Source organism: Amblyraja radiata, chromosome 21 (genome assembly GCF_010909765.2).
Source record: "Amblyraja radiata isolate CabotCenter1 chromosome 21, sAmbRad1.1.pri, whole genome shotgun sequence".
Classification (NCBI taxonomy): domain Eukaryota; kingdom Metazoa; phylum Chordata; class Chondrichthyes; order Rajiformes; family Rajidae; genus Amblyraja; species Amblyraja radiata.
This window is the reverse complement of record NC_045976.1, coordinates 10,035,191-10,053,480: the sequence shown is the minus strand read 5'-3', so window position 1 is coordinate 10,053,480 and position 18,290 is coordinate 10,035,191. Positions and strand designations below refer to the sequence as shown.

The following is an 18,290-nucleotide window of genomic DNA, read 5'->3' as shown; positions in this document are numbered from 1 at the left end:
CTGCTATTCATTGATTACAGCTCGGCATTTAACACAATCATCCCCTCCAAACTGGTTACCAAACTCGCAGAACTGGGTCTCTGCGCATCCCTCTGCAACTGGATCCTCGACTTCCTCGTCCACAGACCACAGTCTGTTCGTATTGGTGGAAATGTGTCAGCCTCAATAACAATCAGCACGGGAGCACCTCAAGGCTGCGTGCTCAGCCCCCTGCTGTACTCACTCTATACCCATGACTGCGAGCAACTGTCCATATAGTGCCAGCGCAATAACCTGGCCCTCAACACCAGCAAAACCAAGGAACTGATTGTGGACTTTGGAAGGAGTAGGAGGGGGACCCACAGCCCCATTTATATCAACGGGTCGATGGTTGAAAGGGTCAAGAACTTCAAATTCCTGGGCGTGCACATCTCTGAAGATCTTTCCTGGTCCGAGAACATTAACGCAATTATCAAAAAAGCTCATCAGCGCCTCTACTTCCTGAGAAGATTACGGAGAGTCGGATTGTCAAGGAAGACTCTCTCTAACCTCTACAGGTGCACAGTCGAGAGCATGCTGACAGGTTGCATCGTGGCTTGGTTCGGCAATTTGAGCGCCCTGGAGAGCAAAAGACTACAAAAAGTAGTAAACACTGCCCAGTCCATCATCGGTTCTGACCTTCCTTCCATCGAGGGGATTTATCGCAGTCGCTGCCTCAAAAAGGCTGGCAGTATCATCAAAGACCCACACCATCCTGGCCACACACTCATCTCCCTGCTACCTTCAGGTAGAAGGTACAGGAGCCTGAAGACTGCAACAATCAGGTTCAGGAATAGCTACTTCCCCTCAGCCATCAGGCTATTAAACCTGGCTCGGACAAAACTCTGATTATTAGCAACCACTTTCTGTTATTTGCACTACCAGTTTATTTATTCATGTGTGTATATATTTATATCATGGTATATGGACACATTTATCTGTTTTGTAGTAAATGCCTACTATTTTCTGTGTGCTTAAGCAAAGCAAGAATTTCATTGTCCTATACAGGGACACATGACAATAAACTCACTTGAACTTGAACTCTTCGCGTTTGAGGCGCCGCGCCAGGCTGGCTATTTAGATGAAGAAGATGGGCTCACAAAAGGCAGCGAGTCGTTCAAGAGACTCACTCCTCCACTGCGCGTTGCACTTGCAATTGTAATTGGATTGGGAATAACCGCAGTGGACACTTGGCGGACTGGCAGCTGACGGGTGCAGAAAGACATTGCAAGGTTCAGGACGGCAAGTACAAAAACTTTAATGCAGTTCTCCCGCCGACGGACAAGACTTGGTGTCGCTTCCTCGGTTAAGTATCCTTGCGTTAGACAAGTGGCAACGTTCACATTGATTTACAACTGAATGCAACTCTCCCACCGTAAACTATCTTTCTGTGTTGACATTATTTGGTAACTTCGTTTTATACTTTGTCTGTTAATTCCATTGGTTCCATTCAACGCGCTAAATGGATTTAGGTCATTTGTGTTTGGCATTTAAACGCTTTGAAGGCTTATTTATTCGGAGCAAAGTTCGACTGGGCGAGATACCAGCGAGGGAAACGTGTCGCTATCTCCTGGTACATAACACATCAGCCCTTCTTTCAACTATTTAGCCCGAAGAAGGGTCCCGGCCCGTTCACTCCACAGATACTGCCTGACCCGCCGAGTTCCTCCGGCACTTTGTGCTTTGCAACACCTGCATTTCCTCGCGTCTCGTTTTAAACTTTTCTCGTGCCCTGCATGAGAATTTTCAAAGAGAGAGAGAGAACAAAAAATCTGTCCTCTTTATTGAATTAACGGATTGCAACTATTCTGCTGCCTGGAAGGTGAGCGGGGCCGTCTGTAAAGTTGAATAAAACAAGCAGAAAGAATCACAAAGTGCTGGAGTAACTCAGCGGGACAGGCAGCATCTCTGGAGGTGACCATATTCAGACACGACACGTCCTCCACAGATGCTGCCTGACCCGCTGAGTTCCTCCAGCACTTTGTGATTAGATCTATTTGTTTCATTCAACTTCAATAGACCTCCTGGTATTGAATCCATCTGGCTTTTTTTAAACGTTAGTCTGAAGAAAGGATCCCGCCACAATCCCTCCACAGATGATGTGTAACAATAAATCGCAGGTGCTGGTTTACACCAAAGATCGACACAAAATGCTGGAGTATCTCAGCAGGTCAGTTTCTCCAGAGATGCTGCCTGACCCGCTGAGTTACTCCAACATTTTGTGTCTATCCTCCCCAGATGCTGCCTGACCCAATTGAGTTCCTCCAACACTTCGCGTTTCACTCCAGATTCCAGCATCTGCAATTCCTTGTGAAATAATCCATGTAAATACTTGCAATGTTAGGTTGTTTGATTTGGACTGAAAGGCAGATTTGTATAAAGGAGATCACGTTCTGCAAATCCTAAACACGGGTCCACATTTCCGAGCGAGTTCATTTGATTCCCCAGAGATATAGTGAAGTCTCAAGATATCAAGAAGAGGTTTTGGTCCTTATTGGCGAGAAACCAAATGGCGCACTCTCCGTCAGTCTTGAGAGCGCACATCTTGAAAATTATCCTCAATTAAAATTTGGCAGGTCGGGAGGGGAGGGTACCGTGGTTTTCCACTAGTTTGCGACAAGGCAAAAAAAAAAAAAGGATTCAATAGTTAAATGTAAGAGGGATTTCACTGTGTTGATTATTAACGGGGGGTTGGCCGTGGAACCGAACCCTCGCCACATCTTTCCTCCCTTTGAAAGGGAACTTCTCCAAGTCAGGTTAGTCCCCATTTGCTCCACACTTCACTGAATGATTCCTCGCGATTTTATACCTTATTTGTTTAATTTGCCAGTGTGTTTTGCCTTTTCATTGTGTAGGGCCCACGCTTCTCTTATTAGCCGTGGAGTCCTAAGACCATCTCGCCTTCTTGTCCAAAGTTCCAAACGCCACGATGGAAAACCCGCACAAGGAGAAGTTCGATTCAACCACATGTCCCCCGCCTGCCAAAGTGAAACATTCCCGTTTTAACAACTTGAAGGTATGGGATAAATTGAGATGTGTGTTACACCGAAAATCTCACTGCTGAATTAACGGGTCCATAAAGACCAACCCCGGATAGACAGGTTACCACATTCAAGCAATTTATATTTTATAAAATATTACAATATTACAAAAGTATATGTTATTTTTGTTTGCAGACTTGAACGGGAGAATTGTTTTGCTGGATAGGTCAACGGGCATCATATTTAATTTGCTTAGTGTTAAAGTTCAGTTCTTGCAATAACAGAATGTTTGCATTGAGAGTACTTTCTCTGCCAGAATAAATCTGCCAGTGGTATTCGAATACCCATGTGCTAATAGCAACTCTGTGGCCTCTGTCCAGTTCTTAGAATGACCCTTGCCCATCATAGTTGGAGCTGTGTAACGTTGAGTTGAAACCTTGTTTGAAATATTGGCCGGTTGTCCTAATTCTAGATCAGATGCCACTTCAGTTCGGATTAGGGTGGCACAGTCAATACCAACTTCGGGTACACTCTGTGTGGAGTTTGCATGTACCCTCGAAATAATTTTCTCGGAAAACACAGCATGGAAACAGGCCCTTCGGCCCACCCGGTCCAGGCATGGATAGGATAAAGATAGGACAAGTCTGAAGGGACGTGGACCAAGCGTAGGCAAGTGGGACTAGTGTAGCTGGGACCTGTTAGCCAGTGTGGGCAAGTTGGGCCGAAGGGCCTGTTTCTACACTCTATCACTTGATGACTCTATGAATATGACTCGATGACCATCGATCACCCGTTCACACTTGTTCTATGTCATCCCACTTTCTCATCAACACCCTACACACTCAGGCAATTTACAGAGGCCACTTGACCTACAAACCTAGGGATGTGGGCAGAAACCGGAGCACCTGGAGGAAACCCATGTGGTCACAAGGAAAAATAATTGGCCGACCAGGCTTGATGGGCCTAATGGCCTAATTCCACTCCTATGTCTTTAGATCATGTTCAAATATGATCTGCCATTAACAAATCCAACCTGACTCTCCTTTTTGACGTAAAGGTCGCCAATTATTATTAATTTGATTGCTGTTTCTAAAGGCTTCTCAACAACTAAGGTTAGACAGACTGGACAAGTGTTGCCTGGCATATCCTTGCAAGACTTATTGAACTGAAACGTCTCCTGAAGCATCTCCTGCGACTTCTTCCCAGTGGTAGGAGTAAAAGGAGAGGGTGGCCAGGGTGGTGTGGGTCTCTGATGACATTGGTATCGCCTGGCGTGCATGTTAGCCAGTGTGTGCAGGGAGTGCATGGAGGGTAAATACTCCAGTTGTCTGGAGTCTCCCTTAATTTGGGAAATTTGCATAATCGTGGCTAGCCCTTTATCAGTTTCTACAGTCACCTCCCTGAGATTCTTCCTCAAATTTAGCAGATAACAGGGGTCAAGGAAAGAGCATTCACGTCGTGGCCCAGTTTCCACCAATCTTTCCACCACCGCACACAAGAAGCACAAGAAGCGACAAGACAGACACCATTGTTTGCAGATGCCGAGAACTGTGTTCAGCTCTGGCTGAACAACTTCTAATCTTGTGTGTAAACTCGATAAGAAAAATAAGCAGATAACATATTTACCTGAGATTTACCTTATCTGGACTTGGTGATTTCGACATCATCAAGGGCCCTAGAGAACGGTCTTGTGCCACCTCTTTGAAGATTCTCGGACTAACTTTGATCTGGACTGTATCTTGCTCTAAACATTATTCCCTTTATTATGTATCTTTATCATGTACGCTGTGCATGGCTCGATTGTAATCTTGTATTGTCTTTCCGCTGACTGGCTAAAGGTACACATTCTGTACAGACAGCACCCGTAGTCAGGATCGAACCTGTATTTATTGCAAAGGATGTGGAGTCTCTGGAGGGATTTGGCACTGAGAGAAAAGGATAGCCATAATCTTATTGAAGGGCAGAAGATGATCGAACCCGTGTCTCTGGCATTGTAAGGCCATGTCATCAGAATGGGTGATCGCTGGTCAGCGTGGACTCTTTGGGCCAAAGGGCCTGTTTCCAGGCTGTATCTCTAAGCTTAACTAAAATTAAAGTGATATTCTCCAAAGGCCTTTCATTGCAAGGTCCACAAAACAGATCGCCATGCCAGGACACTTGCTAGCAAGATCCCAAGCAGAGAGAACCTGAGTAAATAATGAGAAAATGTGAGGGAGAATCTCTGCATGACGTTTGTGAATCTACTTTCTCAATTCTCTTTAACATAGCAGGCTTATGTTTATCTATTTGATGTGGAGATGCCTTTGCATGCTCAACCAAAATAGTCAGCACAGGAGTATGTGGCATTGGAACATCTCATCGGGGCTTAATATTAAAGAAAACTGTGGAATTCATTGCCACTGAAGCCTCAGTCAATGGATATTTTTAAGGAGGAGATCGACAGATTGTTGATTATTATGGGTGTCAGAAATTAAACATAGAAACATAGAAACATAGAAACATAGAAAATAGGTGCAGGAGGGGGCAATTCGGCCCTTCGAGCCAGCGCCGCCATTCATTGTGATCATGCCTGATCGTCCCCAATCAATAACCGGTGCCTGCCTTCTCCCCATATCCCTTGATTCCACAAGCCCCTAGAGCTCTATCTAACTCTCTCTTAAATCCATCCAGTGATTTGGCCCCCACTGCCCTCTGTGGCAGGGAATTCCACAAATTCACAACTCTCTGGGTTGTGTTTATGGGAAGAAGGCAGGAGAATGGGATTGAGAGGGAAAGATACATCACAGATTGAATCGCAGAATAGGCTTGATGGGGCAAATGGCCTAGTTCTGCTCCTATAACCTATGAACTTATGAAAACAAAAAGTGCTGGAGTAACCCGTCTGGTCAGGCAGCATCTCTGGAGGACGTGGATGGGTGATATTTTGGAAGGGACCCACCTTCACACTGATTGTAGTTGGGGAAGAAAGCTAGAAAAGAGATAGGGGCGGGATAAAGCTCGGCAAGTGATAGGTGGATACAGGTTATGGGGGCAGTTTGATTGGAAGATGGGTGGAGTAAGTGATAAAGGCTAGAGGTGAAAAGGGTGTCAGATGAGGAGAGGAGAGGAGACGAGAGAAGAGAAGAGAAGAGGAGAGAAGACGAGAGGAGACACATGTAAAGCCAGAGGGGAGGATATAGGTGGAAGGGGACAGGAAGTGGAAAGGGAGGCAGGATAGTGGGAACCGTAATATTAAATGTTAACAAGGGCCAGCTTTAAATAAAAATGAACGGATTTAACGGTTCAACGGTCCTTTATTATCACATGTGTCAATTAAGGTACAGTGAAACTCAGCTTACCATACAGTCATACCAGAAAAAAGCAACAAGTCACACAACTACATAAGAGTTAACGTCAGCATCCACCACAGTGGATTTCTCACAATCCTCTCTGTGATGGAAGGCACTAAAGTCTAATCTTCTTCATTCTTTATTCGCCCGCGGTCGGGGCAGTCGAACCATCCGCAGCCGGCGATTGAAGCTCCCATGTGATTAAATGGGATTATGTTCACTTTGTACACTGTGAACTAGTGAATGAAGTGAAAGCTTTATCCTTCTGTTATTGGAGTAAACAGGACTGAAACAAAATGGGCTTTACTTGCGTTATGTTTGAGAGTGTTTCATTGTCAAATAACCGGCACAGTGGTGCAGCGGCAGAGTTGCTGCCTTACAGCGCCAGAGACCTGGGTTCGATCCCAACTACGGGGGCTGACTGTATGGAGTTTGTACGTTCTCCCCGTGACTGCGTGGGATTTCTCTGAGATCTTCGGTTTCCTCCCACACTACAAAGACATACAGGGTTGTATGTTAATTAGCTTGGTACAAATGTACATTGTCCCCAGTGTGTGTAGGATAGTGTTAGTCTGCGGGGATTACTGGTTGGTGCGGACTTGGTGGGCCAAAGGTCCTGTTTTCGCGCTGTGTGTCTAAACTAAACTATCGACTAACATAACAGGCCTGTAAACACAGTACACACAGATCATATGTAATAAACAAAAGTACAATACATTGATAACAACAATGCGAATGCCAACAATACTAATGCCAAGCTCTTAATGGGCCTGTCCCACTTAGGCGACTTTTTAGGCGACTGCAGGCGACAATGCAGTCGCCACATGGTCGCCACATGTGCGCGGGTGGTTGCCGGGGAGTCGCCTTCATGGTCATGAGGAGTTCCCGCATTCTGGGAACTAGTCGTGGACTCATTATAGTAGGAGCGAATTTTTCAACATGTTGAAAAATTGAAACATTTTTAAAAATTAGCGGCGACGAGAATGAAGCCGCCATGGAGAGTAGCGCGAATTCTTGTGCCGTAGGAATGAAATGAGAGTGCTGCCAGTGTGTTGTGGGTCTCTGATGACATTAGCTGCCTATTTGAGGCAGTGTCCACCACTCTCTGTAATCCTCCTGACTACAACACCTTTTTTATCTTTGCTGAATACAGGTATATTGGGTGGCCAAAAAGACTTTTAGCACACTGGCTTTCCTCAGCTAGAGTATTGAGTATAGAAGTTGGGAGGTCATATTGCAGTTGTATAAGACATTGGTGCGACCGCATTTAGAATATTGTGTTCAGTTCTGGGAACCGTGTTGTAGGAAATATGTCGTCAAGTTGGAAAGGGTTCAGAGAAAATTTACGAGAATGTTGCCAGGACTCGAGGGTCTGAGCGTCAATCAATTCAGCTTGTTTATTTATGTATTGTATTTATTTACCTTTCTTGTACATCAGTGGAGCTGCGCACTAAATCTCGTTGCACTGACGTGCAATGACAATAAAAGATATATTATTATTATTATTATTATAGGGAGAGGTTGAGCAGATTGGGACTCTATTCCTAGGAGCGCAGGAGGATGAGGGATGATCATATAGAGGCGTATAAAATCAGGAGAGGAATATATCAGGTGGATGATGCACAGTCTCTTGCCCAGAGTAGATGAATCGAGGACTAGAGGACATAGGTTTAAAGTGAAGGGGAAAAGATTTAATATGTATCTGAGTAACTTTTTCAGTAGTGGGTGTATAGAACAAACTGCCAGAGGAGGTAGTTGAGGCTGGAACTATCCAAACATTTAAGAGACAGCTAGACAGGTACATCGATAGGACAGGTTTGGAGGGATATGGACCAAATGCGGGAAGGTGGGATATTAGCTCTGGACCGCTCTCTAGTTATTGATAGGGTGATTCAGTTGCTTGATAACAGGTAGTAGAGGCAGGTGCTATAACAGCTGTTAAAAATCACTTGGACAGGTACATGGATAGACAAGTCAAGTCACATTTATTTATATAGCACATTTAAAAAACAACTCTCGTTGGCCATAGTGCTATACATTTGTTATAAGAATAGTATAAACAAACAAACTACATACATATATACATATAGCCCTCGCTCTGGACGTCAGGAAAGGCTTGGGAGTATAGATACGTTTTTAGTCTTGACTTAAAGGAGTCGATGGAGGGGGCAGTTCTGATGGGAAGGGGGATGCTGTTCCACAGTCTAGGAGCTGCAACCGCAAAGGCGCGTTCGCCCCTAAGCTTATGCCTAGACCGTGGATAGGAAAGGTTTAGAGGGGTGTGGGCCAAACGTGGGGTGGTGCGACTGGGGCATTTTGGTCGGCATGGGCAGGAATGGCCCGTTTGCGAGCTGTGTGACTCTTCGACTCTAAATATCTTTTATATTCCAAGCTATTTCTCGTAGCCTTGTCCTTCTTGTACCTGGCAAAGACGCTGTCGGGGAGTTACATGAAGAGTACGATCACGCAAATGGAGAGGCGTTTCGACATACCCAGCTCTGTGATCGGTGTGGTGGATGGAAGTTTTGAAATTGGTAAGCAAAGATCACCCGTAAGGGTGTCGGGCATTACGGGGAGAAGGCAGGAGAATGGGGTTGAGAGGGAAAGATAGATCGGCCATGATTGAATGGCAGAGTAGACATGTTGGGCCAAATGGTCTGATTCTGCTCCTAGAACTGATGAAATTATGTGATCAAATAAAAACCTAAACTATGAGTTATTAACGTGACTTTTTTTTCCCCCTCCCTCTTTTTGGTTCAGGGAATTTGCTCGTGATCGCATTTGTGAGCTACTTTGGTGCCAAATGTCACCGGCCTAGGCTAATCGCGATTGGAAGTGTAATCATGAGCCTCGGAACATTTTTAATAGCTTTGCCTCATTTCTTCATGGGACCGTAAGTCTTTGCACATCATAACACTTTTTGGAAACATTTAGCAATAATTAAACCAGTTATTTGATGGCTGTGGAGGTCAAGACATTAGGTGCTTAAAGCCAGAGAGTGATAGTTTTGTAATTGGGAAGGGTGTCAAAGATTATGGGGAGAAGGCAGGAGAATGGGGTTTATAGGGAAAGATAGGTCAGACATGAGTGAATGGCACAGCAGACTGGATGGGCCAAATGGCCTAATTCTGCTCCTATGTTTTATGGACGAACTCTGGTCTCCGAATTGTTAAGTAAAGGACAGACTCCGAAGAAGGGTCTTGACCCGAAATGTCTCCTATCCATGTTCTCAACACATGCTACCTGAGTCTTTGAGTGACACCAGCACTGGATTGAATTGAGAAGGGTCTAATTTTTGTTCGCACTTGACTTGAATTTGATGTTAAGATTTTAACAAACACAAAGTGCTGGAGTAATTAAGCAGGTCAGGCAGCATCTCTGGAGAACATAGATGTGACGTTTCGGGTTGCGGTCCTTGCTCTGTATGAAGGTGCGTCCCGACCCAAAACATCATCTAACCATGTCCAGCGATGCTGCCTGACCTGCTGAGTTACTCCAGCACCAGATTTCTAGACTTAGACTCAGACAGATACCTGGATAGGAAAGGTTTGGAAGGATACAGTAGGGGCCAAACGCGGGTAGGTGGGACTAATGTAGATGGGGCACCTTGGTTGGAAGGAGTACACTGGGCCAAAGTGGCTGTTTCTGTGCTGTATTTCCCTGTTTTAGACATAGATTTAGCTCTTAGGGCTACCGGAATCAAGGGATATGGGGAGAAAGCAGGAACAGGGTACAGATTTAGGATGATCAGCCATTTTGAATGGCAGTGCAGGCTAGAAGGGCCGAATGGCCTGCTCCTGCACCTATTTTCTATGTTTCTATGTTTCTATGCTCAATATTGACCTCGCCAATTAGCATGTGTTTACAAATGTCTTCCATTTTCCAAATCTTTCTCAGAATATGTCCAGCAATGCATCCAGTGAGTAATGAGCTTCCACGGTGATTCAACTGCCTCGGTTGTCTTTCTGTTTGCCTTATCTCCTTTCAATGTAAAACAACATTTACACAGCCATTCGCGAGCTATTGAACTTAAATTCGGAACTACCTTTGGCCATTTACACTATCGTTCCAGATAACTACAACACTTGCCCTAGAGGGGGTTACTATTAAATCCTTGAGTCCCGGAGTCCCAACGTCAATCGCCTTTTGGATTCCTGATGCAGCTTCCCCTGTTAACAAACATTTAAGCTAGCACTTATTTTGAGAGGGATTGTATATAAAAACAGGGATGTAAGACTGAGGCTCTATAAGGCGCATTTGGAATATTGTCAGCAATTTTGGGCACCATATCTGAGGAATGATGTGCTGGCTCTGGAGAGGGTCCAGAGGAGGTTTATAAAAATGATCCCAGGAATAAGTAGGTTAACCTATGATGAGCGTTTGCCGGCACTGGGACTGTACTCGCTGGAGTTTAGAAGAATGAGGTGGGACCTCATTGAAATGTACAAAGTAGTGAAAGGCTTGGACAGAGTGGATATGGAGAAGATGTTTCCACTAGTGGAAGAGTCTGGGACTAGAGGTCATAGCCTCGGAATTAAAGGACGTTCTTTTAGGAAATGAAATGAGGAGGAATTTCTTGAGCCAGAGGGTGGTGAATCTGTGGAATTATTTGGCACAGATGGCTGTGGAAGCCGTAAGAGGATATATTTAGGGCAGAGATAGATAGATTTTACTTCGGAGTCACATGAGTGACTACGTGAAGAACCCGTCCAGCACGCATGCGCGACATGAGCGTTCACGCAGTGCAACAACGACGCAGCGGGAGTCAGGCGCTCCCGCTACAGCTTAAAAAAGACGGACCGTCAGGTAAGTTTATTCTGAGGTCGTTTTTTCCGAAAAAGAAGTGTTTTGTTTTGTCTCACCAGGATCATGAGCAAAACAAGACAAGCCAAGAAGTCCGCCCCCCGTTCGACTCCAACGGAGGAGCGTTCCATCAGTGGGGGGCAAGAGGCGGTAGGACCGCTAACCCAGCGGTCCGCCATCCCCGACACCGTGCCAAGCCCTGTCCCGACGTCTCACCGCCCGCGCGGGGCAGAAACAGCCGCCTGAGCCGCCTGGAGCGGCTCGTGGAGCAAATGCTCCAGCGACACTTGCTTCGTGAGGAGCAGTCTCACAAAGGGAATTCAGGCACTCCCACCACAGTGCCTCACAACGCACTGGCCATCGCTTCCCCCTCATCCGAGGGCAGCTTTGGCGACCAGGGCTGGGCTGGTCAAGAAGAGGGGTCACTGGCTGAAGATGTCGGGAGTACGCTTGGGGTACAGGACCAGGAAGAGCTGCTGGGTGTGGTAGACCCCTACGTGGCAGCTCCACGAGCAGGACGGCCATTAGAGCCAAAACTGGTGGCCAGCATTAACTACCTGTCCTTCAAGCCCCTACAAGAGCAGGTAGTTAATGAGGCCCTAGAGCTGTATTCGGCCCCAGAGAATTGCGCCTCGCTCAACGTGCCGGCTGTCAATAGCCAAATCTGGGGGCACTTTGGGCCAAACATCCGCAATCAAGAGCTCAAACTACAGCGGATCCTCAGGCTCCTGACGTCAGCCATCACTTCGTATGCTCGTTCCGTGGATGGGGTGGAAATGACCACGAATCAGCAGGATACACTCGCACTGCTGTGCAATACCCAGTTTGAAATTAACAACCTCAGTAAGGAGATTATAAGACCTGCCCTCAACCCGAAATTCGCGGGTTTGTGCAAAACGCCGACCACAGAGCCAGAAATCCTGCTCTTCTGCAAGGACCTCTCCAAAAAAGTAAAGGACATGGAAGAGGAGTCCAAAACACTTGGCCTCATGAGGGCAGGCCCCAGGACGAGCAAACCCACTAAACTCAAGCGGCAGTACCCCACCGCGTCCACCAGTCGACGTCAACCCTATGGGACTGGTGAAAGCTCGGGGTCCGCACATCACCATCGGAAGCCTTTTTTAGGCCAAGGCCCAGAGCGGACCCCATGGAAAATGCACCACCCCCAACCAACAGCAACACATCAGACAACACATCAGAAGACTCATCGTCCGACAAAGAAACGGAAGAAACACCCGTAACCATGGAGGTAGGTTGGTCTGGTTCCTACCAGCATATAAAAAGTGGGGGTTCTATACTAACAGGGGGGAGATTACACCTGTTTGTGCAAGCATGGAAGTCGATCACGAATGACAAATATATACTCAACAGCATTCGTGGATACAAAATAGAGTTTATTCTAGAAAACTTGCCACCAGTTCAGTACTCACCCCAAAGGGTCTTTTCCCTCTCAGTTAAAGAAAAACGAGAGGGACAAGCTGAACTGGTGAGGCTAATTACAAAGGGTATCATTGAAAAAAACAAACATGAACCCTTGGAATTTGTCTCTAATATATTCACTAAAACCAAAAATGATGGTGGATGTCGCATCATCATTGACTTAACTTCACTAAATATGTTTGTTAAGTATATACATTTAAAAATGGAACCGTTTGTAACTGCCAAACAACTGATTTCCAAAGGATACTTCATGGCAAGCATCGACCTTAAAGATGCTTACTATTCAGTACCCATTCATAAGGATCATTGCAGATACCTGAAATTTACCTGGATGGGGCAACAATGGCAGTTTAAAGCGTTGCCTATCGGTTAACATCAGCCCCAAGATTATTCACCAAGATACTAAAACCAGCCTTGGCAATATTAAGAAAACAAAAACATATTGTCATGGCATATCTTGATGATATCTTAATAGTAGGAACTGGCTATATCAGCTGTGTCAGCTACCAAACAATTGTTTGAAACCTTGGGATTTGTCTTACATCCAGATAAATCTAAGTTGACGCCATCCACAACCATGGACTATCTGGGCTTCACAATTAACTCAGTCCACATGTCTGTAACTTTGCCAAAAGACAAAACAGCAGAATTGGCACAAACATGTAACAATTTAATGGTCAACGATCGACCAACCATTCGACAAGTGGCGAGAGTAATTGGAAAGATGGTAGCAGCATTTCCAGCTACACAATTTGGACCTCTGCACTATCAAAACTTACAAAGAGTAAAAGTGCAGGCATTAAAACGACATGCAGGTCACTTTGACTGGATCATGAAATTACCCACTGAAGCAATATCAGAGTTACAGTGGTGGGTAGAGAACATTCGGCATAGTTCCAGCCCTATCATCATCGTTAACCCTACGTTAATTATTCAAACAGATGCCAGTGCTCAAGGCTGGGGAGCAACTAATTCCATATCCAGCACAGGTGGTAGATGGACTAACCTAGAGTCATCGTTACTACTTACACTGGGCATAAATTATCTAGAAATGTTGGGTGCATTTTATGGATTAAAAGCATATTCAACAAATATGCATCACTTGCATGTTCGGTTACAAATAGACAATACTACGGTGGTGGCCTATATTAACCATATGGGTGGCATAAAATCGATATCATGTGACAAATTGGTCAACACAATCTGGCAATGGTGTGTCGACAGACATATTTGGCTATCAGCAACTTACCTGCCGGGTAAGCTAAATACAGTGGCAGACACCAGGTCACGCAAATTCAATGATAACACCGAATGGATGTTAAATCCCAAAGTATTTGCTAAAATTACCAAGCAATATGGCACACCAGATATCGATCTCTTTGCATCCAGACTAAATCACCAGGTTCCTATGTATGTCGCTTGGGAACCAGACCCTGAGGCAGCAGCGGTAGATGCGTTCGCGCTGGACTGGGGAAATTTCTTCTTTTATGCATTTCCTCCCTTCTGCCTCATCAGTCGGGTACTACGCAAAATACAAATGGACTCTGCTTCAGGTATTTTGATAGTACTCAACTGGCCTACACAGCCATGGTTCCCAGTGCTCCTCGACATGATCGTCGAGACCCCAATGACTTTTCCCAGTAGCCCAGAATTGCTAACCCACCCAGTATCTGGCATAAGCCACCCATGCCACGATATAATTAAACTCCTGGGTTGCAGATTTTGAAAAGGCCTCTGCTGGGCCTGGGATTGTCAGAAACCACCATCAACACCATGACAGCATCCCACCGTGTATCCACAAGGAAACAAGTATCAAGAAGTGGGAGAAATACTGTTCGGATACAGGAACCACTTACTCAACCACAACAGTAACCAATGTACTGGAGTTCCTGGCAGGCCTTCACCATAATGATGGACTCAGCTACAGCGCCATTAACACAGCCATAAGTGCTCTGCCTGCCTATTTAATTCAGGCACCAGGACAACAGGCCATGGGATGTCACCCGCTAGTGATCAAGCTCATGAGGGGGATATTCAACTCCAATCCCCCTAGACCAAGGTACACCCATATCTGGGATGTCAGTGTGGTCCTGACATACCTCAGGGGATGGTCACCAGCCAGGTCCCTCACCCTGGAACAATTAACTCTGAAGACGGTCATGCTGATGGCACTTGTGTCAGCACAAAGAGTCCAGTCACTTCACCTATTACGACTGGACAACATGATCATAACTCCAGACCATGTCTCATTTACTATCCAGGGGCTGGTCAAACAGAGCAGGCCAGGAACTTCAAATCCAGTCATGGAATTCCGGGCCTACCCACCAGAACCACGGTTATGTGCCATGACCCACCTACTGAACTATATTGACACAACTAAAATCCATCGAGGGAGAGAAAAAGCCTTATGGGTCAGCCCCAAGAAACCTTATGGCCGGGTAACGAGCCATACCATTTCAAGATGGCTCAAGCAGGTGCTGAAAGCCGCTGGTATAAATACTAACATGTATAAATCTCACTCCACCAAGGCAGCATCCACGTCGGCGGCTAAGAGAATGGACGTACCAATAGACCACATCCTGGCTACAGCGGGGTGGTCTGGGGAAAGAACATTTCAAACTTTTTATAATAAGCCGTTGGCAGAACCTGCTTCATTTGCAGAGAAAATATTACAATCTGCAAATATATAATTTAGCCCGGGGGAGCAATTTGTTTTTTGTTATTGTTAATAAACACCATTATTGTTTTTTACAAACAGATTCATGGTTGATTACGATAACATACTTCCTCCCTCAAATGACTTCGGCAGTGAGTGAAGTATGAACTGTTACACGGTTTGAAATCACAGAGCTTTAAAATCTTCACGTAGTCACTCACGTGACTCCGAAGTAAAATAGTAAGATTAAACGAGAACTTACCAGTTTGAAGTTTGATCTGTATTTTATGAGGAGTTACGATGAGGGATTACGTGCCCTCCGCTCCCACCCTCAATAATAGAGATCAGACTGGTATCGAAGCTCTCCTTTTCTTTACTATATTTATTTCAATTACTGTGTCTTTCTGTGATTCCACACCGCTGCTTTGAAGTATGTCGCGCATGCGTGCTGGACGGGTTCTTCACATAATCCCTCATCGTAACTCCTCATAAAATACAGATCAAACTTCAAACTGGTAAGTTCTCGTTTAATCTTACTATTATTGGTTACTACAGGTGTCAGAGGTTATGGGGCGAAGGCGGGTTAACGGGGTTAGGAAGGAGTGATAGATCAGTCTTGGTTGAATGGCAGAGTAGACTTGATGGGCCAAATGGCCTAATTCTTCTCCTATCACTTATGATCATATGAGCAATTGTTTTTGTTTCAGCTATACCTATGAAACAGTAATTATGCTTTCAAGCAATTCAACGACAGTCATCTCCCAGTGATCAAAGTCTATGTTTATGTTAGAGTCCAAAGACCCTCTTCAGTTTACTAGGATCGCAAGGATCTGCAGATGCTGGTTCACAAAAAAAAAGACACAAAATGCTGGATTATCTCAGCCGGTCAGGCAGCATCTCTGGAAGACATGGTTAGGTGACATTTTGGGCAGGGACTTCTTCAGGTGTTCTCCAGGCTGCACGGTGGAGCAGCAGTAGAGTTGCTGCCTAAAGGGGCTGTCCCACTTGGGCGACCTAATTGGCGAGTTTAGAAGAGTTCGACTATGTAGAAGACCTCCTTCCACCTCCTACAACTATGTTGAAGACCAGCTTCGACTAGCTACGACTAGCTACGACTTACTTTGGGGAAATTGGACACCGAATAGTGGAGAGCGAAGGGGACCTCCTTCAATTTCCTTCATCCTCCCTTCGACCTCCCTTCGACTATGATGAAGACTATCTACGACTACCTTCGACTACCCTCGATTACCTACGACTAACATGCCGACCTACTATGATCTACTGCGACTAAATCTACGAGTAAAAAAAGTATCGATTTTTTCCATGGCGACCTTTTTTTACTCTCGGGCATTTTTTAACATATTGAAAAAAACGGCGCGACCTAGCTGAGGCCTCGAGTACGCGGAGACCACTCTTGAGCATGAAGGAGAGTTACGAAGACCTCCTACGACCTCGTGTCGGCCATGCTGCGAGTATGAGTCGAGGGCAAACTCACCAGAACTGGCAGATTAGATCGCCCAAGTGGGACAGGCCCTTTACAGCGCCAGGTTCAATGCTGACCACTGTGGTGCTGTCTGTACGGAGTTTATACGTTCTCCTCGTGACTTGCGTGGGTTTTCTCCAGGTGCTCTGGATTCCCCCCATACTCCAAAGACGTACAGGTTGGAAGGTTAATTGGCTTTGGTAAAAATTGTAAATTGTCCCTAGTGTGTAGGACGATGTTAGTGTACAGGGATCGCTGGTCAGCCCAGACTCTGTGGGCCGAATAGCCTGGCTCCGCACTGTATCTCTAAACTAAACCAAACTAAACTTCACGTGCGGGAAAGAACTGCAGATGCTGGTTTAAATCGAAGGTAGACACATAGAAACATAGAAACATAGAAAATAGGTGCAGGAGTAGGCCATTCGGCCCTTCGAGCCTGCACCGCCATTCAATATGATCATGGCTGATCATCCAACTCAGTATCCTGTACCTGCCTTCTCTGCACACCCCCTGATCCCTTTAGCCACAAGGGCCACATCTAACTCCCTCTTCAATATAGCCAATGAACTGGCCTCAACTACCTTCTGTGGCAGAGAATTCTAGAGATTCACCACTCTCTGTGTGAAAAATGCTTTCGTCATCTCGGTCCTAAAAGATTTCCCCCTTATCCTTAAACTGTGACCCCTTGTTCTGGACTTCCCCAACAGCGGGAACAATCTTCCTGCATCTAGCCTGTCCACCCCCTTAAGAATTTTATAAGTTTCTATAAGATCCCCCCTCAATCTTCTAGCGAGTACAAGCAGAGTCTATCCAGTCTTTCTTCATATGAAAGTCCTGACATCCCAGGAATCAGTCTGGTGAACCTTCTCTGTACTCCCTCTATGGCAAGAATGTCTTTCCTCAGATTAGGAGACCAAAACTGTACGCAATACTACAGGTGTGGTCTCACCAAGACCCTGTACAACTGCAGTAGAACCTCCCTGCTCCTATACTCAAATCCTTTTGCTATGAATGCTAACATACCATTCGCTTTCTTCACTGCCTGCTGCACCTGCATGCCTACTTTTAATGACTGGTGTACCATGACACCCAGGTCTCGTTGCATCTCTCCTTTTCCTAATCGGCCACCATTCAGATAATAGTCTACTTTCCTGTTTTTGCCACCAAAGTGGATAACCTCACATTTATCCACATTATACAGCGGGACAGGCAACATCTCTGGAGAGAAGGAATGGGTGACATTTCGGGTCGAGACCCTTATACAAGGAAGAAGGGTCTCAACCCGAAACGTCAGCCATTCCTTCTCTCCAGAGATGCTGCCTGTCCCGCTGAGTTACTCCAGCATTTTGTGTCTACCTTAAACTAAACTGCAGTCTGATTTTGGTGGGTGGGGAGGGGAGAAATCTGGAAGACAAGTGGAGCCAGGATTGATAAGATGTTAACAATTGTTTTTGTTTCAGCTACAATTATGAAACAGCAATTAAATATTCTAGCAATTCAACATCAGTCACCTCCCAGTGTTCTAGTAACTCCAGTGGTACAGGACCTGATGAGATATCAAGTGTGCCACTTCCTGGTAA

At 45.6% G+C, this 18,290-nt stretch overlaps 1 protein-coding gene across 1 annotated transcript in view; it reads left to right on the top strand.

Moving 5' to 3' along the window:
- The first annotated feature begins 2,621 nt into the window (after positions 1 to 2,621).
- The window catches only part of LOC116985089 (solute carrier organic anion transporter family member 1C1-like), a 47,039-nt gene continuing 31,370 nt past the window's right edge, over positions 2,622 to 18,290 (top strand). The window contains exons 1-5 of the mRNA XM_033039488.1: positions 2,622 to 2,774; positions 2,874 to 3,034; positions 8,721 to 8,862; positions 9,089 to 9,221; positions 18,171 to 18,286. Coding sequence (XP_032895379.1) covers positions 2,948 to 3,034; positions 8,721 to 8,862; positions 9,089 to 9,221; positions 18,171 to 18,286 — 478 coding nt within the window. The 5' untranslated portion in view covers positions 2,622 to 2,774; positions 2,874 to 2,947. The remainder of the gene's footprint in view (positions 2,775 to 2,873; positions 3,035 to 8,720; positions 8,863 to 9,088; positions 9,222 to 18,170; positions 18,287 to 18,290) is intronic.